At 47.2% G+C, this 18686-nt stretch overlaps 5 protein-coding genes and 2 non-coding genes across 7 annotated transcripts; 4 read left to right on the top strand and 3 right to left on the bottom strand.

The window, feature by feature from the left end:
• The first annotated feature begins 138 nt into the window (after positions 1–138).
• On the top strand, positions 139–221 carry FPOAC1_012218. The gene has a single exon. It is a non-coding gene; the product is annotated as a tRNA-Lys (tRNA).
• Positions 222–1110: 889 nt separating this feature from the next.
• FPOAC1_012217 (uncharacterized protein) lies at positions 1111–2893 on the top strand (the record flags this gene model as incomplete). The annotated part of the gene is made up of 2 exons (XM_044856576.1): positions 1111–1420; positions 1476–2893. The coding sequence occupies 2 exons, from the start codon at positions 1111–1113 to the stop codon at positions 2891–2893; spliced, it is 1728 nt and encodes a 575-aa protein (XP_044703889.1).
• A 381-nt stretch (positions 2894–3274) lies between these two features.
• Positions 3275–3369, bottom strand: FPOAC1_012216. The gene has a single exon. It is a non-coding gene; the product is annotated as a tRNA-Ile (tRNA).
• A 1140-nt stretch (positions 3370–4509) lies between these two features.
• FPOAC1_012215 (uncharacterized protein) lies at positions 4510–6841 on the bottom strand (the record flags this gene model as incomplete). The annotated part of the gene is made up of 4 exons (XM_044856575.1): positions 4510–4553; positions 4718–4869; positions 4937–5167; positions 5226–6841. 4 exons carry the CDS (start codon positions 6839–6841, stop codon positions 4510–4512), a joined length of 2043 nt encoding a protein of 680 aa, XP_044703888.1.
• A 710-nt stretch (positions 6842–7551) lies between these two features.
• On the top strand, positions 7552–9054 carry FPOAC1_012214 (uncharacterized protein; the record flags this gene model as incomplete). Its single annotated transcript, XM_044856574.1, has 5 exons — positions 7552–7716; positions 7774–7815; positions 7875–8277; positions 8329–8986; positions 9033–9054. 5 exons carry the CDS (start codon positions 7552–7554, stop codon positions 9052–9054), a joined length of 1290 nt encoding a protein of 429 aa, XP_044703887.1.
• A 209-nt stretch (positions 9055–9263) lies between these two features.
• Positions 9264–10290, bottom strand: FPOAC1_012213 (uncharacterized protein; the record flags this gene model as incomplete). The annotated part of the gene is made up of 2 exons (XM_044856573.1): positions 9264–9834; positions 9944–10290. The coding sequence occupies 2 exons, from the start codon at positions 10288–10290 to the stop codon at positions 9264–9266; spliced, it is 918 nt and encodes a 305-aa protein (XP_044703886.1).
• A 5056-nt stretch (positions 10291–15346) lies between these two features.
• On the top strand, positions 15347–17905 carry FPOAC1_012212 (uncharacterized protein; the record flags this gene model as incomplete). Its single annotated transcript, XM_044856572.1, has 8 exons — positions 15347–15408; positions 15464–15553; positions 15607–16111; positions 16160–16282; positions 16336–16743; positions 16788–16855; positions 16901–17112; positions 17163–17905. 8 exons carry the CDS (start codon positions 15347–15349, stop codon positions 17903–17905), a joined length of 2211 nt encoding a protein of 736 aa, XP_044703885.1.
• Between the last annotated feature and the right edge of the window lie 781 nt (positions 17906–18686).

Raw genomic sequence — 18686 nt, 5'->3', positions numbered from 1 at the left:
AACTGAATCTCGAATGAAGAATGTGAGCTTTGTTTATAAAGACGGTAGCATCAGCAGCTGTGTTAGGACTGGCATGATACAGTCTCTCCAGCTTCCTGTACTCTATCAAGGACCACCCGTCTCAACAATAAGAGCCACGCCCGGTTAGCTCAATCGGTAGAGCGTGAGACTCTTACGAGTACGCGATCTCAAGGTTGCGGGTTCGACCCCCGCATCGGGCTGTTCCTATAAAGTACGATTGCAAACAAGCGAGGCACTTATTTTTTTGCATTTTGGTGTATTAGTTGACGCCTGAAGGGAATGTGATAGAAGTTGTGGTGGTGAAGTATCTCTCTCTGTCTGGTTTGGGTAGACATGGACTTGTCTTTTTGCTCGACTTGATAATAGAAGATTTGTTGGATATATATTCAGTGATGGGCAATGAAAATATGTTCCAGCCTATTTCGCTGCAGTTACTTGGTGAAACAGTCAATCGATATTACAGGATAATATTGTAGGTATGTTCATAGTGGTTCGTGTTCTGAATCTATTTGGCCATCATGATAACCCCATCATGACTACTGTTGACAAGGGTAGGATGGCACGGATGATATGGATCGTCACGTGTTCAAAAAAAGATGGTTTTCTTCAGAAAATTCGCATTTCCGATCAAAGAACCACAACCGCGGAATTCCATGCCACAAATTATCTCATGTACCAGAAATAACGTGCTTTATCGCAATTTTGACATCTCCGCTTGCGGCCCGCGGAAGTCGGCGATTGCGTTATCTCAAGTCACTTTAAGTGCCCGCCGACAGGCCGATTAAGGAAGATGGCGTGAGTTTGAACCAATCAAGTAACCTCTATTTGGAGTATGGAGTATGGAGGGGGAGGGGCAATGGGGTAACTTTTTTTTCCATGAGGGAAAGAGAGAGCAAGGATTAGTTAGTTTGGATGCGGGAAAGAAAGGGTCTCTCTCTCTCTCTGCTAGTTCAGTTCGATATGGGACCTCGTTTATAAGCCGGCCGAATCTCGCAATGGCGACATTGTGCTTGTCTTTTTGGTTGAGTTAAATACTAATCTTGTTCTTTTTTTCTATTATTCTGTATAAGCAGATTCGAATTTACTAAAATGGATTCTACGATACCAACCTCACTTCTTACAGCCCTCAACTGCAGAGGCAACATTCACCTCGTTATTGGTACAAACCCACTCGCTGCGACTCGATGTGGTCAATCTCTAGGTTCTGGCGCACAGCCAATTCTTATCGCCCCCGAAAACGCTGAGCTTCATTATGCTCTCCAAAAGAAGATAGACGATGGGAGTGTTCAATGGCACAAAAAAGAATTCCAAGATACCGATTTATTACAACTTGGTCGTGAGGAAGTTGATGGTGTGGTGGACGCTGTCTTTGTCACTTCTGCACCACGAGATGTTCAGAGTAAGTTGGGTACTGAATAAACCTTCTATCAATTCATTACTAACGAAGTTAATAGCCATTCACATCTCTGCTCTGTGCAAGCGAAACCGAATTCCCGTAAACGTCGTCGACGCTCCTCAACTATGTACATTCTCCCTTCTCTCAACACACAGCGATGGGCCTCTCCAGATCGGTGTCACCACGAATGGTCGGGGCTGTAAGTTGGCCTCGAGAATTCGTCGCGACATTGCTGCTTCACTCCCTACCAACCTCGGAGCTGCCTGTACGCGACTCGGCGACGTTCGCCGACGCATCCACACCGAAGACGCCCTGGTGGCTGAAGATGACCCCGCCTCCCCCGACGACTCTTTCGACCAGGACGCACACTTCAACCGCCTTATTACAGAAGAAGATGCCAAGAACCGACGAGTGCGGTGGCTTAGCCAAGTCTGTGAATACTGGCCACTTAAGCGTCTGGCTGCGATCACAGACGATGATGTAGAGACGGTTCTCAAGTCTTATCCTGGCAACGGACCCGATATCAAGCGTGATCCTGGCACTCCCGACAAGCGTGTTGGTACAATCATCCTGGCTGGTAGCGGACCTGGACATCCTGATCTCCTTACACAAGCCACCCACAAGGCCATCAAATCGGCTGATCTTATTCTTGCCGACAAGCTTGTGCCTTCTGGTGTCTTGGACCTCATCCCCCGCCGTACTCCTGTCCAGATTGCTCGCAAGTTTCCCGGAAATGCCGATCGCGCTCAAGAAGAACTTCTCGAAATGGCTCTCGCTGGAGTCCAAGAGGGTAAGACTGTGTTGCGTCTCAAACAGGGAGACCCTTACGTATACGGCCGTGGTGGTGAAGAGGTTGCCTACTTCCGTCAGCATGGTTACGGAGATAGAGTATCCGTTCTTCCCGGTGTCACCAGTGCCCTGAGTGCACCACTTTTCGCTGCTATTCCTCCTACCCAGCGTGATGTTGCGGATCAAATCCTCATCTGCACTGGCACAGGAAAGAAGGGCAAGGCGCCTTCACCACCCGAGTATGTGCCCAGCCGAACCGTGGTTTTCCTCATGGCTCTGCACCGTATCAACGGTTTAATCCGCGAGCTCACCACCCATGTTGAACTCGAACCTTTGGATCCGGTCAATGAAGAGGCTGCTTTGGCACAGCCTCCCCCTCCCCCAGAGCCTACCCAAGTCTCTCCCACGACAGGCGAGAGTAAGAGAGTTCTGTGGCCGCGCAACACACCTTGTGCTGTCATTGAGCGTGCCAGTTGTCCTGATCAGCGAGTTATCCGTACGACTCTGGAGCATGTCGCCGAGGCCATTGAGACAGAGGGCAGCCGTCCCCCCGGTCTCTTGGTGGTAGGCCGATCCTGCGAAACCCTCTTTACACCTGAGAAGGGACGAGCTTGGGTGACTGAGGAAGGCTTCAAGGGAATGGAAATAGACGATTTTACAGCTGGCCTAGAAGCACTGCAAGTATGATTTTATGGTATTTGATACAGGCATTTACATGGGAGTTTGGGTTTGAATAGACATAGCGATGATGCATGGCTGGAGTTACATAGATTTGGCAACAATTTACTTTACCATATAAATCGAAAAAAGGAACAAACAAATCTCGATTTGGCCATCTTTTCCGACAACGCCTGTATGCCATTTCTCTTTACTTTACCACCTTGACGTTTTATATGCCAAGAAAAAAGACACATATTTTTACACTTGTTAACCACAAACCAAAACTCTGTCAAGGTTCAAATAAGACGGGTGCACCACACCAAGTGTTTAGAACAAACAGAAGTAGTAGTCTACAAAACGCCAGATGGTCAAAAATGCAAAAAGATAGCTGATAGGCAATGAGAGACATGCTCCCGCCAGGGCTTGAACCTGAGACCTTCGCATCACTGAATATTCAGATTGAAGTATTAGTACGACGCTCTAACCAACTGAGCTACGGAAGCCAATCAGCTGTTGTTGAAACCATACCCCCAAAGTTATCTCAAGATTCCTTGACCGGCGCATTCTGAAATCAACACATTCAAGTAGACAGTCTTTTGCACCCTTTCTAGGCAATTATAGAAGATCCTTGATGGCCCCCCCTCTCTTCGCAGTCGAAATCATCTCGTGAGTATCTGCCATTAGGTTTTGTTTTCAAAGCCTGGGAGCTCTTGTTTCGGTAGCAGACGAGAGTTTAGGCAAGGTAAGAAATAACAATATAGTCCTTTTGTTCTGCGGTGAGCAATGGGTGCAGCTGTTTCTCTTTATGCGTCGAGGGTAATTTTGGTAGATGTAGTACATGGGCGAAACAATCGAGATCTCACTGATCAGCTTAACGAGTCGTTCTTCTGCTTACTTTATCCGATGATTTTGTGAATGAAGTGTGTGGACAGAAGAAGGGTTGAGTGGTGAAGTAGAAGAGAAAAATAGCGTGATGCTTGAACCGTTTCCAAGACACTGCTAGCAACTGACCCTATATTCATTCCCATATTCGTCTGCGTTTTGTGTCTGTCTGTGCATAATTCCCATTTATCTGACCTGTTGTTCCAACGTTCCTCTGTTCTGGCTGCCCGATCATGACCAACGCGTTGTACTTCTCCTCCCCTAGTAAAGACTTCATGTAGTCGCGCCTTAACCCACGGATACTGTGTGAAATTTGTTGAGCTTTTTGCTTCCAATCGCGCAATGACTTGTCATAGTGTGTTCCCAATTTGGTCACCACCAATGTATGTGGCTGTCTGATTTTGATCGTTTGCAGTGAGTAGATTGAATCCGTTAGTTGACGCTCGACATGTTGTCGCAAATACTTAGCGGCCGGGAAGTGCCATATTTGCTGTTGCGGGTTTTCGAGAAAAGCATTCAGCGATTGACACGGGCTGCAATTAGGCAAAGATGTGCAGAAGACCTTTTCATGAGCCCATCCCATAAGTTGGACGGGCAGGGTCATGATCGGCTGGTGGACGACATCTTGTAACACAACCTCGAAAAATTGACGAATAGCAGGTACTGGAGGTACGTTGCTTGTCTCCAATAATATGACGAAGGGTTCAAGAAAATTGCTCATTAGGTGATAAACACTTAGTGATGACCAAACTTGCCTTTCCTCAATAAGCCTCTGGCAGCTTTGCTCCAACAATCCCAATGCTTCCTGTTCAGCGCCATGGATGTAACTTTCCTTTATCATTCTGAAAAACCTTTTGCAAGTAGTCTGATGGTCGACGTCATCATGATGGGTATTGATTGTGTACGTGGAGATAAAATGGCTGCTGTGAAAGCCTATCTGCCCTCTTTCTTGTTCCAAGATGTCATTACCGTAGAGGCTCAGATCTTCTTTTCCATGTTCGATAATGCACTTGTAGAGCTCCTTAGAATTTTCAAAAGGTCCAAAACGCCCTGCAGTGATACCACGCAAGAAGGTCCAAACGAGAGATCTATGGAAACGTGGCACAACTGTCGGAAGAAAGCTGATAAGTTTAGTCAGTAATTTGCGTCTCATATCACCACCGCTTGAGGGTTCTGGGGCCATCTTACCTCTGCAACACCCACTCGCTATCCGCATTGCGTGTTATAAGAACACGGAAAAGGTATTTCTCATCCGACAAAGTCCATATGGTTTGAGATGCCAGCTTTTTGTCGCCAATGGGAACTGCCCATGCTGCAAAACTCTCAACCAGGGGCTCATGCCTTGCAGAAGACTTGAAGATAGTACAAAAGGCATCGAATTCCGTGGCTTTGTTATTAGCCTGGACAAGATCTTTGAGCCTGGATACTAATATCAGCACAGTAGATCTTAAGGCTGTCCGTGTTGAGCTTGACCTACCAGTAGTCCCAATCAATGGTATATTCCTTGCCATCATAGTGTGCTCTGAGGTGACTTGAAAGTTCATCGCTGACAGCCTTTGCATACACATAATGAGGGCATCTATCACCAGTTGGCGCTCGGGGGCCCAAAGGCGCGTATGTAGCTTGAACGCAAGTACGGAACATTGCTATGCTGTCAAGTTCCAATGCCCACTTCGATATGAGTCTGACAGTTTGTTCTTGGGGTTCTGTGCTGCAACGTAGGACGTTGTCCACAAAACCTGCGGCCGCCTGCTCCGTATAGGCATCGTCTCGATTGTTGGCAAGATCTTGGAGAACCATTTCGGTCAAGTGGTCATTTTGGGATTTTTGAGCTGAAACAGTGAACCCAACAAACTTTTCGAGATACTTCCGAAGACGGTCCTTCAGTACAAGAACAACGACGGTTTTGTGATAACGGAATGTAGGCGCCATGTTTTCGTTGCCGGTGAATTCGCCCTCATCTTCGCTGTCGGGTTCCTCTTTATTGATGTTATACCCCAGGATTTCATTATCACCAATGGTGACATCTGAGGCAACCTGAACCCCCAAAGGAGTATACACAGATGTGAGATTCGTGTATTCTTCCGATTCCTCGTCGTAGTCACCATAGTCATCGCCTCCGGTGCGGACATGGGTCGCATGTGCCAGCATGAAATAGAATCCAATCTCGGAACATATCTTGTTTAAAGAGTGAGTGACGCCCCGATCACGACCCTTCATATTTGCCAAGCATATGCTCGTCTTTGTGTAAAGATGACTAAGGGGATATATGATTCGGTCGGGCTGCCAGGATTGGGATTTCCACTTGTCCAACAAAGCCCTTAGATGTTCAGTTTTATCTCGGGCAGTAGAAGCCGAAATAAAGCTGTTCCCGCGAATGAACAGTTTGTATGTAAGGACAAGTCGGTAACCAGATGTTAATTTTGTGACCTCATGCGTCACATCCGAGAACCAAGAGATTGAGGTAAGGTCAAATTTGGAAGCAGGAGCAGTAGAAAAGTGTTTAAATTGGGAGCCAAACGATAGGTGCACATCACCACCCTCATGCTGGGAAGGAAGACAGATGATGAGTGTTCCGACCATACCCTGTTCCTTTTCTGAATCCTTATGCGGCTTGAAGAATGAACCAGGCTCATAGAGCAGCAATTTGTGTGGTTTAGCAAGGACTTCATTCAAGCCAAGCCCAACGGCAGTATCCTGGACCATCTTATCAAAAAAATTGAGCCATTCGGGGTTTCCTAGCTCGAATTTCGACGCATCGAGCTCCCATGTGTTGCGTACCGAAGTGTCCACGAGAGTCTTGTCGCCATGACCGAAAGGTGCCTGTCGGCACACACTCTTGATGGTTTGCGCATCGTCTTTTTTGAGTGGCAGAGGAATGAGACTACCACCCTCAATAGTGAGACCAGGATTCACAAACATGGTATAGTGACAAGAGGTTGCGATATCACCGGTCGATTCAATTGAGTCGAGTGCCTTACGCAACGCGCGTTTATCATCTTTCGTGACAACAGATGATGAACTGAGACCTCCATTTCCGTCTTCATCTTGTTCATCATCACTGATCTCTACCACTGCTGGTGGATAAGACATTGTGTTATGTTGGCTTCTGTGTAGAGAATTCCTGGTTGATGGCCTAAAGCTTCAAAGGAGTAAAGTCGCGTTGTAGGCAGTCACAACTTTTGAGTCGAGGCATGACGCGTCGGTAATCCTTGTACAGTATAAAAAGAAACGAGCAGCCACTGATGCACCCACCTAGAGATATTCAGCAGAATGTCGTAAAAATGTTGTGTCATTTTGATTTCGAATAAAAAATATTATTGTAAGGCTGATGGAAGGCAGCCCACAATTAGTACCAAGGTACACATACTCTCTTGTCTTTTCTTGACCTGTCTTGTTCCTTACAATTCGATAAGACAATCGACCATCCATCCACTTCGTAGAAGGAAGGAGTCAGTGACATTCTAAATGCGTACCTACCACGGTAAGAGGCAGCTTTAATCCTCATGGATTCTCGTTTAATTGCCCATCAAGGTCGTTATCGTCATGCCATAATCCTTTACAGGCTTGACCAGTCCAGTAAGGTTGTTAGAGACACAACTTCATTCTACACATATACTGTTTTGTTTTTGCTTCTCACATCCATTTCCCCTCCAGTCTTCAGTTTGTAAAAGCACGACAAGGGGCGTACATCCTTGATCTGAGCAAGTATCCGAGATTACATCTACCGCAGCTGACTCATCAGCCCCTCCTCGCTTTTCTCGGTAGTTTAAGCAGCTGTTCTGCTGTAAGCTAGATTCGCAATGTTGATACACTTACACTTCTCAGACGAAAAGATGAGCGCCCTGTCACAACGAGCCACAGAGGCTGTGCATGGGCTTGACCTGCCTTGGAGGTTCGCGCCAAGGGGGGACTACGATCCTGACAATAATCCAACTGGATTGGTATCGTTCGGTACAGCTGAAAATGTAACATTTTCCCTCTAACCACCCGTCCAACATCGCGGGAACGCTAACCTTTACTAGGCCTTGGTGACAGATCAACTCAAGGAATTCACAGACAAGAGTGTACGAGTTCAAACATCCCCCCTGAAACTTGAGAGATATGTTTTAACTTGTATATTTAGGTCACCATTTCAAACGAGGACTTCTTGTATCGTGGTAGTCATGCAGGTGGTTCTCGCTTCCCTAAAGCTCTAGCCGCCCACCTCAACGAGTACTTAACTCCTAGCAGCCCCATCACCCCAGATATGATCCGGTGTGTCGGTGCCGCTACTGCAATGCATGATATCCTTGCATGGGGAGTTGCGGACCCTGGCGACGGTGTATTGACCAGTAGACCCGTGTATGGCCGCTTTGAACTTGATTTCGGCAATAAATCTCAAGTAAGAGTTGTGTACTCCAACAATAAGACCGAGGAGGCATTTCGGGATGATATCGTCGACCATTTCGAGGAGGCCTTGGTGAGATCCAGAAAGGCCGGCATACATGTCAAGATGGTGCTAATTGTCAACCCTCATAACCCACTCGGTGAGAAATGTCTACCTGATCTCTACTGATTTAATGTTTAACAATGGCCAGGGCGATGCTACTCCAAGTCCACCCTTATCAAAATCATGCAGTTCTGTCAAAAACATAGACTACATCTCCTGAGTGATGAGATCTACGCCTGTTCGGTTTTTGACAGTGATGAGTCTGCAACCCCCTTTACCTCGATCCTGTCAATAGATTTCACGAGCCTCATTGACACGAGTCTTCTCCACGTCACCTACGGGCTCAGTAAGGATTTTGGCGCCGCTGGCCTTCGTCTCGGTGCCATCATCACTCGAAGCCAACCAGTCCTCCGAGCGATCGAGGCAACTATGCGGTTTCACAACCCCTCCGGCGCGAGTCTGTCCATCGGAAGCGCCATGCTTGAGGACAGAGCGTGGTGTCGATCTTTTGTTGATTCCTCTAGATCGAAGCTCTTGCAAGCCCACCGGCACGTCACATCGCAGCTCAAGGCTATGAACATCAATTACCTACCTGGAAGCAATGCAGGCTTTTTCGTCTGGATTGATCTATCTCCATACCTTCCACCGGAATTAGATGGCGAGTTGAATCAGGAATTTGCTCTCGCTAAAAGGCTACGCGAGGCTGGCGTTTTCCTGCATCCCCGAGAAGAACACTCGCTCGAACCAGGATGGTATCGGTTAGTATACACGCAAGACCCGAGGACCGTGACCGAAGGGCTACAGAGGTGTGTTCCCTCTTTCATTTGCGGTCGAAACGCTAATAGTTTCCAGGATCAAGATGGCAATATCGTAGGCTGGACGCTGAGGAAAACGGCCAGCCATACTCGCATCTGGCAAACTCAAAAAGGGGGAGGGATTTACGGGTAGGGGGACAAAGCAGTCAGCCGTCACACGTATAATTATACGCGATTGCAACATTTGCATCAAGCTGGAAATCAATCTTCAGTTCAGATGATGATACACTGATAGCTTATTTTTGATGCGTTTTTGTATCCCTGCCGTCTACTGGCTAACGGCGTCCTCGAACTTCTTACCAGTCAACATGAGGAAAGCCTCTCGGTAGCGGTCTGATGTAGCCTGGACAATATCCTGGGGAAGCTCAACACCCTCCTTGCCCTTGAGTCCTTCCTTGGTGAGCCAGTTTCGGATAAACTGCTTGTCGAAGCTGTCCTGGTCACGGCCAGGCATGTAGCCGGCTGCTGGCCAGAATCGGGAAGAGTCAGGGGTCAACACTTCATCGACAAGGTAGATGTTGCCCTCTTGATCCTTGGCAAACTCAAACTTTGTGTCGGCCAGAAGGATGCCGTGCTCTTCGGCGTACTTGGAGGCCTCATCGTAGATCTTCAGGGACAGCTCCTTGACGCGGTCCGCAGTCTCGCGGTCACCGACCTCCTTCCAAGCGTCGTCGGGGTGGATGTTCTCGTCATGTTCTCCGGCATCGGCCTTGGTGCTAGGTGTCCACAGGGGTTGCTTGAACTTTTGAGCCTCCTCCATACCAGGCTCGACAGTGATACCATGAACGGTGCCGTTCTTCTTGTACTCCTTGTAAGCGGAGCCAGTCAAATAGCCTCGCCTGTCAGTATGTTAGCGTCTTGACGCCCAAACAGAACACTAGCATTATGCGCCATTTCGCGCCCAAGGAATGGGTTTGAAAGGGGCTTCTAATACGGGAGAGACCGTACACGATGGATTCGATCTTGATGACAGAAAGCTTTTTGACGACCATGGATCTGTCCTTGATAATCTGAGCCTCCTTGGTACTAACGCCCTCAGGGACATCGAGGCTAATGAAATGGGTGCGCAGGTCAGGAATGCGCTCCGTCAAGACCCGGAACCAGTGTGCCGAAAGGAGGGTCAAGATCTTTCCCTTGTCAGGAATTGCGTTCTTGAGAACAGCATCGTAGGCTGAGACTCGATCAGAGGCCACAAAGAGAAGCGTGTTCTTGTCGGGAAGCTCGAAAAGATCGCGCACTTTGCCGGAGGCAATCTTTTGAAAGCTTGGCAGGGAGATTTCCGTTAGACCCGACATGGTAGCGGTATGTGACAAATTCTAGTTAATCGGCTTTAGTACGTTCCTGTATTGGAAACAAAGTCGGATTGAATATCGTCAGGAAGTAGTCAATCACGCAACGTGAAAGGGAGAGAAAGATTGAAAGTGACGGGATGAGCGAGTGAGGAGAAAATTTTAGCCGATCACTCGATGCAGCGTGCAAAAGTTTCTCCACTGAGTCACAAATTCCATCGCGGTTTCGGCGTAAGACGTGGCTGACCAAAGTTTGAAATGAGAAATCATGTCTTTTACTTTTGATGTCTTCTCCAAGTAAACATGAGATTCCACGAGCTCGTCTTGCATGATGACAGGGGCTTTGAGATGAGTCGTGCACAGTGTGTCACAGTCTAATAGACACTAATTGCACGGTCCTTTGAACCTCCACTGCTACCTACAACCTCATGGAAGTATTGTACGGTACATACCAACGTTATCTTTACTGCTTTTCTTTACTTCGAACGGTTAGTTTGATATGAGCAACGCTGATTTATCTCCTATCTTATGTAAGGTCTGATTAACCAACAGCTATGTATTTTCGCATTATAGTGCCTCAGGTATTTAGAACCTGCTATTCAGGAAACACCACTAGAGGAGACATATATATACGTAAGTCAAGATAGTATCGTATCCGGAACAGGATATCAAATTTTTAAACATAAAGGTGTAATCATTAAAAAATAACAACTGGGAGCTATAACGGCTTTAAACGTGCCATGCCTTTCTTCACGACGTATCATATATCCGTAGGGACAGTTGAGAAGCAGATACTAGCACTAAACAACGGTCCAGACCAATCTATCTACGACTTCCGTAGAGGTGTTAGTATCCATGACATCCCTGTCCCTAGTGAACTATGGGGATTTAAGGACGTTGTCTGTGGGCGTTGTCCGTGGATGGCGCTACCCGTTTTCAAAGTCCCATCAATGCATCTTGGCATTAACAGTGAAATCTATATTGGTATGGATACCCGTGTTTCTAGATCGATGTGGATGCATTACGACGATGCTCATATATGAAAGATGATGCCTCCCCCAGTCTGTTACCATAGTCTGCAGGAGGCAGATGGAGACCTCGTCTACAACCAGCCGGGCACAGGCATGTATACACTGAAGTCTGTATGAGTGTTTCTTAAGCTAACTAACGTAGCAACTAGAAGCTACTAACACATGTACACTTAGGAGAATTGTGCTGGTAGCCTTGGTTGTCCTACATGATTTCAAAAATGACTAGCCAGTGAATTGTTACCAGCCAGACAATGAGCTGGCAACATAAACAGTCGGGCTTCGAATAACGAACGAAATAAATCAAACGAAAATCATGGGGATTTTCAATTCAGTTTGATTAGAGGGGCAGAAAAAAAGTGTTGGAGTTGTTGATAGGTAATGCTATTCCCCCTGCTTGGCCCACGTAAGAATTACATCAGTTCTTTGTCAGGACGCACTGACTTTAGGTACGTTACATAGGTTAGTACCTATTGAAACCGTTCTTGTTGGTACCCGTAATCTGTAGCTGCAGAGTTTAAATAACCTTTTTGAGACTAATTTATTCAATGAAAGACTATTTGTTGGATTGTTTACCTAGTGTCTATACTTGGTGATGCTGTCGAACAGTAGCTGCGTTATCGTGGTCATTCCACTTATACGTTCTCTGACTATGTCGATATCACGTGAGATTCAATGCATGGATATATGCTCGAAATATGTTTCCTATCTACCTCTAGACCTACTGACCTCAACAGCTTTTAGGAACACCTGGCCTCTAATCACGTTCCAGCGCTAATAGGATTTCAATGACAATACAACATACAAATGTTGTGACGGGTTCAAGGTTCAGCAGCTCAACTATTTCCACCTATCAAAGCTCTCGGGCCTCCTCCTCAGCATATGATATGCGGAAACCTTTTGCCGAATTCCTTAGGATAATCCTTGTGGCTTTTATCAGGCCTGGACCTAGTGTTTTTCTGGGGTTAATAAAAGCATTGAAAGTGAGATTCCGGTGACTACATACTCAAGCGTATAACGTCGAATCATATATTTATGACCCTATCTTCTAGTCCAAAGATCGAGCCTTCACTGTGGATCGTCCTGGCATCAAAGAATGGGCACGGCGATCGGGAATTTTAAACCCGCGTCTATTCACGCCGATACGGTAATGCGACGTTGAGCGACCCAGAAAAAAACTTGTCGTCAGTGCAACCTCAGCCCGTAGCATGAACAGAAAACACTTTCATTTCCCGAGTCTAGCTAGCTGGACCTCAAAGTTGATGCGATTACTCATCAACATGAATGGTATGCTGCATTTAGATTCCACTTCTACCCTCCCTGGCATGTTGATATTCATGATGCTGTTGTGAAGTGGTTCGAAAACAGTGACATGGCGGGAGCTTGTTGGCCTTTGACTATGAGATACACGTCTTGTTCCAAGGAAGCCATCCGTTTGGATGTATGGATTCTCACCCCTTGCATGGAAATCATAAACCTCCCGAGCCCGGTAGTTGTTCTCAATATCCCTGACAAGTTCCAACGCACATAGTACGTAGAGGTCAATCACCATCAACAAGGCAGTTTAGCTTAGCCCTACAAGCATAACTACATGACTCGCACGTGTCCACAAGGATCCACTGGCTGTACCAAGAAAATTTGTATGCCTTATTTGGAAAGGATACGATCCGTATCACAGCCATGGTTGGATACGTATACGGAAATACGAGTGGCTTGGGTCCAAGATTACTCTGCGACACAAAAAACCTGGATTGAATTTGATGGTGGGTAAGCGAAAAAGCCTCGCATGAAATTCTGGTCACCGGATGTTGGCAAGTAGGCAGTACAAACCCATCAGCGAGTCAATACCAGCCCTAGCACGAAACTAGATCGACAACAGCCGTTCCCATGTGGAACCCTGATCCAAACTCCATTTTCTGGGTATCGAAGACTTCAGTTGTCGATTCAACAATCTCGGAACTCGCTTTTTGTAACTGTCGGGGTTGTTCCGATAGTATTCTGTCGGTGTGTTTGGCAAACCACACCGTAGTGGATCAGCTAAGACCAAAGGTGGATAATGCTGCTGCTGTTGGCCGCCCTGCAATGAATGAATGAAGGAGTGAGTGAGTGAGTGGAAGAGGAATACCAATACATATGTACGGCTTCCTCCAGCAGCGTGTCCGTAGTCTCAAGTCAGATTCCAGGATCAGGCTCTTTGAGTCTTGGCAAGGAGGAAGCTTCGAGATTAAACGTGATGATCTGTATGGCAGAGAGGACGGGACCAGCCATGCCTCCCTCTTGTCATGAACAGAGAAACGACCCGTCAGATTCTCAACGTGTTGGCCTTACTAGTGTACTCCATACAAACAGCTGATGTCTGAACAAGGCTAAAATAGTCATCCCTTGTGTTTGGTATATATTGAATACTCTCTGACCAAGGAAGTTTCAACAGATGGGTCCCCGTGCGTGTATAATATGTGCGTGCGTTTGTTTCTCCAAAACTCACTTAAGTAAGTAATTCGGCGTCCTCTCCAGACTAAGGTGCCTCGAAGTAGTCGTCATGAAAGAATAAGGCCGGGCCCTCCCGTCATCCCTGTTCCTTGCATTCTTTAGCCGCTATAGTCGGGGTCTCGTTCTTCATCCAATCACAAATGGTTCAGCATGCAACTGCCATTACATGTCTTGGACTGTGCTGCGAGAGCCTTGCTCCCTCGGTGTCGCCTCCCATAATGGATGAAGAGAATGACAATGGAAGCGCATATACGGGTACAATATTAGCTTAGCTTACCTCCTTGTGCCCTTCAGACTAGTGCCTGCCTTAATTATTGAGTCTCCTCAGGTCCCTGAGGCCTTGTGGATTCATGCCAACTCCTCAACGAGTACTGACTGCCAATCGTTTAGTAGATTATGCCAATACGATTGGTCAATCGTCACGCCACCCAGTTCCACAGGCTTCGAGGATCAGAGGAGATAGGTAAGGTAGTATGTTCCTTCCTTCCTGCCTCTACGACTACTACTAGTACCAGGTCGGCACGCATATCATTACTAGACTTCCGCTCCCGTCTTTCATCGTTTCTTAATCAACATTTTGAGTTTGCGCCGTCTTTCTCTCCCCATCTGCAGCACGATACTTTCAAGGGTTTGAAAGGCAAGGACTGTGCCAACGCCAATAGCTTACTCACTTACACTGCGGCTAGTAGCCTAGACGCCCTATCTTGCCCTGCCCTGCCCTGTCCCCAGAGGATACCTTGCCAAAATCAGCATTATCAAACTCGCTGTGATGCCCGCTCGTCGTGGTCGCTCCAAACCGCCTCTGTTTGCTTCCTGTCGTTCTTTCTGGCGTCCCACTCCGGCCTTGTTCTGAACCAAAGCTCGAGACCCTCCTTCCTTCGAGCAAAGTCAACAAGGAATGACCAACTAACATCACATGCAAGCACCCAAAATACCTAATACAACCACGAAAGTACCGAGCTGAGGAGGAGCTTAAGCCACTCTACAATCAAGCCGCACTTTGCTGAGATCACTGCCGGCCTTGTTTATTAACTACCTTACCTATACGGGTAATCTACTTTCAAAGTCCATCATTTTATGAGCCAATGGCCTTGTATCAGCTCCTCTGAAGCATACGCAGTCAACAATTTATCGATCCCTCCTCTTCTTTCGCATATAGCCGACTGTGCAAGAGGACCTTGTTGATACCTGCTCAAGACGGCAAGAACTCCCTGGCTTGTCGAGCGGGCTGGATCGTACCGGCGGTATTAACATCCGACGCCCGGCAGTCAATACGCCGCTCCGTTACTACATCATCTGCCGTTCACTTCCGATATATCGTACAGCCCGAAGCACAATAGTCTAATTTGCGGAATAAGGACCAGTTCTACAGCCAACGGAGTACGACCATTACAGGACCGAAACCTGTCACTAACGTTCACAATACGTGTACTTTGATCTTCAACTGCTCTTTAACTTCCTTACCAAAGCCCCAAACAAATCATAGGCACATACACCGGATTTACTTCCACTGTTAGCAGGGTAGCACGACGGCGGCTGGGCGTATGGCTGACGCCGAGTCTTCTGCTGCGGCCGTCAAACGACGAGCCCCCATTGCTTGTCGAAGGTGAATAATTGCGCCCATCCGTTGTTAATCTCCCTCTTCTAATCATTCATCATAGATGTCGACGAATGAGGAGTAAATGTGTCCATGATCGTGCGCAGCCCCCGTGCAAGGCCTGTGCTGAAGCTGGATATGGTGCTGATGAATGGTAACTTTACCTGCCCGTTCCTTCGAAACCTGAGCTGACGTTCTATCCAATAGCACGTTTCTTGAACGGGGCCAACCGGATCATGACCGTGATTTTCGTCACCCCCGTGTCCGGGCAGACAAGTCAGGTAGAAGAGATCCGGTTAAAGCACGACGTGACATCCTTGACGCTCCTGTAAAGCCTTTAAATAAACCGAACAGTGAATGGGAACGTCTGCCCCCAATACCCGAAATTATCGACGGCATAAATCGATTCACTCGATACTATTTTCAACTTGGCTTTATCCCCAAAGAGCAGTTTCCCAGACGCCTGATTCAAGATTATCAATCCGTTAGCGTCTTTCTTGTGGTTAGCATCCTCAGTATTTCGGCACGTTTCAGCCCTCCTCTCGCGACTCGCTATGGCTCTGGTATAAAAGCAGCTGAGTTCTTTATGGAGCGCGCTGCGGCAATTGCACCCAGTGAGATCTTTGCGGCGAAGTACACGTTGGAAAGTTGTCAAGCATTTTACTTGCTCAGTATCGCACAACAAGGCAGTGGACTCAGAAACGAAAGTCATGTATGTACCAGATACGAGATGTAGAATGTGTCCATTGCTGATCGACAGATGAATATGGGCATCGCTCTGCGGATGGCGTCGGCGTTGCGTCTCCATTTGGAAGAAACATACGATATCTCAGATCCGACGGTCGATACCAGGATTCGGGGGGAGTCTGCTCGTCGCACTCTAGTAAGTTATTCAGACCACAATGATAACCGAATCCTGCTGAACAGTATTGCCAGTGGATGCTACATAGTCAGGACCAATTGCACTCAGGCCCTCACTCGCCCATTTCCCTTTCTGCGTCGGACATTACTGCTCTCCTCCCCTGTAATGAGGAAGAATTTGACCTAGGGAGGGAGCCCCCTTCACGAGCTGCTCTTGAGGGTTCTCCACCTGCTATCAGCAATCCAGCGCTTACGTGTGATCCGAACCGGTCGCTCTTTGCATCACTCATTCAGGCGCACAGTTTATGGGGCATTATCACCCGGCGTGCTGTCAGCTTTACCCGGAGCTCTTATCCATGGGAGCCAGAAAGCAAATATGCAACTGTCTCGAGAAAGCTTGATATCTGGGAAAATAGCCTACCTCGGGATCATCGATGGAACGAGTTCATATATAGCGAACACAAAGCCAAAGGGCAAGAACTGGTGAGTTTCTTCATGCATTGTAGACCGATATATTAACTTTCCAGGCATATCTCGGAGTGACCATGGTCCCGCGCCTTTGCAATATCGTCCTTCGACGCCCATACTTGGTGGAGTAAGTCTGCACTCTGCCCTACTCTGACATGGCTAACTTTTGCAGTATCTTGACGTTTTCTGCTGAATACAAACAGAGGCCTGAAACCTTCACCAAGATTGCGTACGAACTCTTTTCCAATGTCCGTAGCCTTTATATACAAATCGACGCACAATTTACAGGGCGTTCCTCAGAGGAAAGTGTTGGTGCCCAGATGGCGGCATTTTGTGTCTACACATGTGGTCTTCTTTCCACATATCTTTGTTGTTATCCGAGCAGTAAGTACATTTGTCTTACTACTGGCACGCCGAATACTAATCTCGACCAGTTTGCCCAGATCCCAATATTAGCCGCGACGGGCATATGATGTACCAGCGAACCCTAGCCATCTTGCTAGAATGCAAAGAGGTCTGGCCCCTTGCATCTCGTTGGGCAGATGCTCTGGAACGCTTTGCTCAGGATCCTACAAGCTCTCTTACATCAGAAACCGGCATGGCGGACGGTAGAGATCCCGTTCCTCACCCGGTGATCGACCTTGCTGCTGCTACTCCTGCATCATCTGGGACATCACCAGCGTCGTCCATATACAGCCGACAGGCAAGTTCTATAGAACAAGGCCCCTCTACTCTACACTCCCCATCTCCGCATGGCATTCCAGCTACTCTATCGGCGACTCATATTTTACCATCCCATTTTCCCCCACCTCAAATCCAACAACAGCCTCAGATACACCAGATTCCGGTTCACCAACATCACCAACCACCAGCTCCAATGATGTCACAACACCCGGCATTTGTTCCTCATCAACTTCAACCCCAACTGTATATGGGTTCTAACGAGATGGCCAACCTTGGCATAGTAATGGGAACATTCGACCAGAGCGCCCTGCAGGGTTATCCTATGTCACAACAATGCAATGCTCCGTTGGCTTCCACTATCCCAACAGTCGCGGCTATTCCACCAGTGCCACTCGGCGCTCCCGCGGATGGCTATGAGAATGAACTAAACTTTTATTCTTACGGATCTCACGACTGGGTACCATCAAGCAACGTTTTCGACGGCTACGACTAACGCCCCTCTCTTGACATCGAAAATCCAGCCAATAACATATCGAAAATCATTACGGAATATAAGCCGGTTCATGATTTAACAAAATATCTGAGTGATATCTTACTTTGGCGCATGCCATTTGTTCCTTCATTTCATTCGGAGCAAGAACGGGGGTTGATATAGAAGATTATCAATTCAAGTATAGAAAACATTTTGCATCTGTCTCGTCACAAAGAGCAAGGACAAGGATATTGTATATAAAGTGACAACATCGCATCATGTATCTGCGAGTTCAATCACTTTACAATAGTACCATTCCGATGGAACAATAAAGTACAAAATTGTCATCACTCCCTGGGTTGGTCCCAGATCTTACAGCTAAGATGTGGTACTACTAAATTCGGTTCCTTTCTGTTCACTATGATAGCACTGACGGCCTGACAGAATCCTACTCGTTACATCAAGATTTCACAACGAGCAACAGGTCATTTGGAGTTCAATTGGGGGCCAACGATTGCTTTGACTATCGACGGCTGCAGACGAGCTCACTTGATGCTCTAGTCAGGAAAAAATCGGTTCAACATGTCTTTTCGCTCATCTCTAAAAGTCTCCTACACACTCCGAGTTTTCAAACCACTCCTCAAGAATTTCACCGAGTTCCACGAGAGTGGATTGTCCGAGTACGCCGTCTTCAACCTTCCCTAACACTTGAAAGGGAATCCAAGACAGACTCCATAGGCCGAAACAACCAATTTGCAAGAGCACAACAAAAAATAGAGTAATAAACCGGCCGCCTTGACTC

This window comes from Fusarium poae, chromosome 4, assembly GCF_019609905.1.
Source record: "Fusarium poae strain DAOMC 252244 chromosome 4, whole genome shotgun sequence".
NCBI classification, from domain to species: Eukaryota; Fungi; Ascomycota; class Sordariomycetes; order Hypocreales; family Nectriaceae; genus Fusarium; species Fusarium poae.
This window is presented reverse-complemented; position numbering and strand designations above follow the sequence as displayed.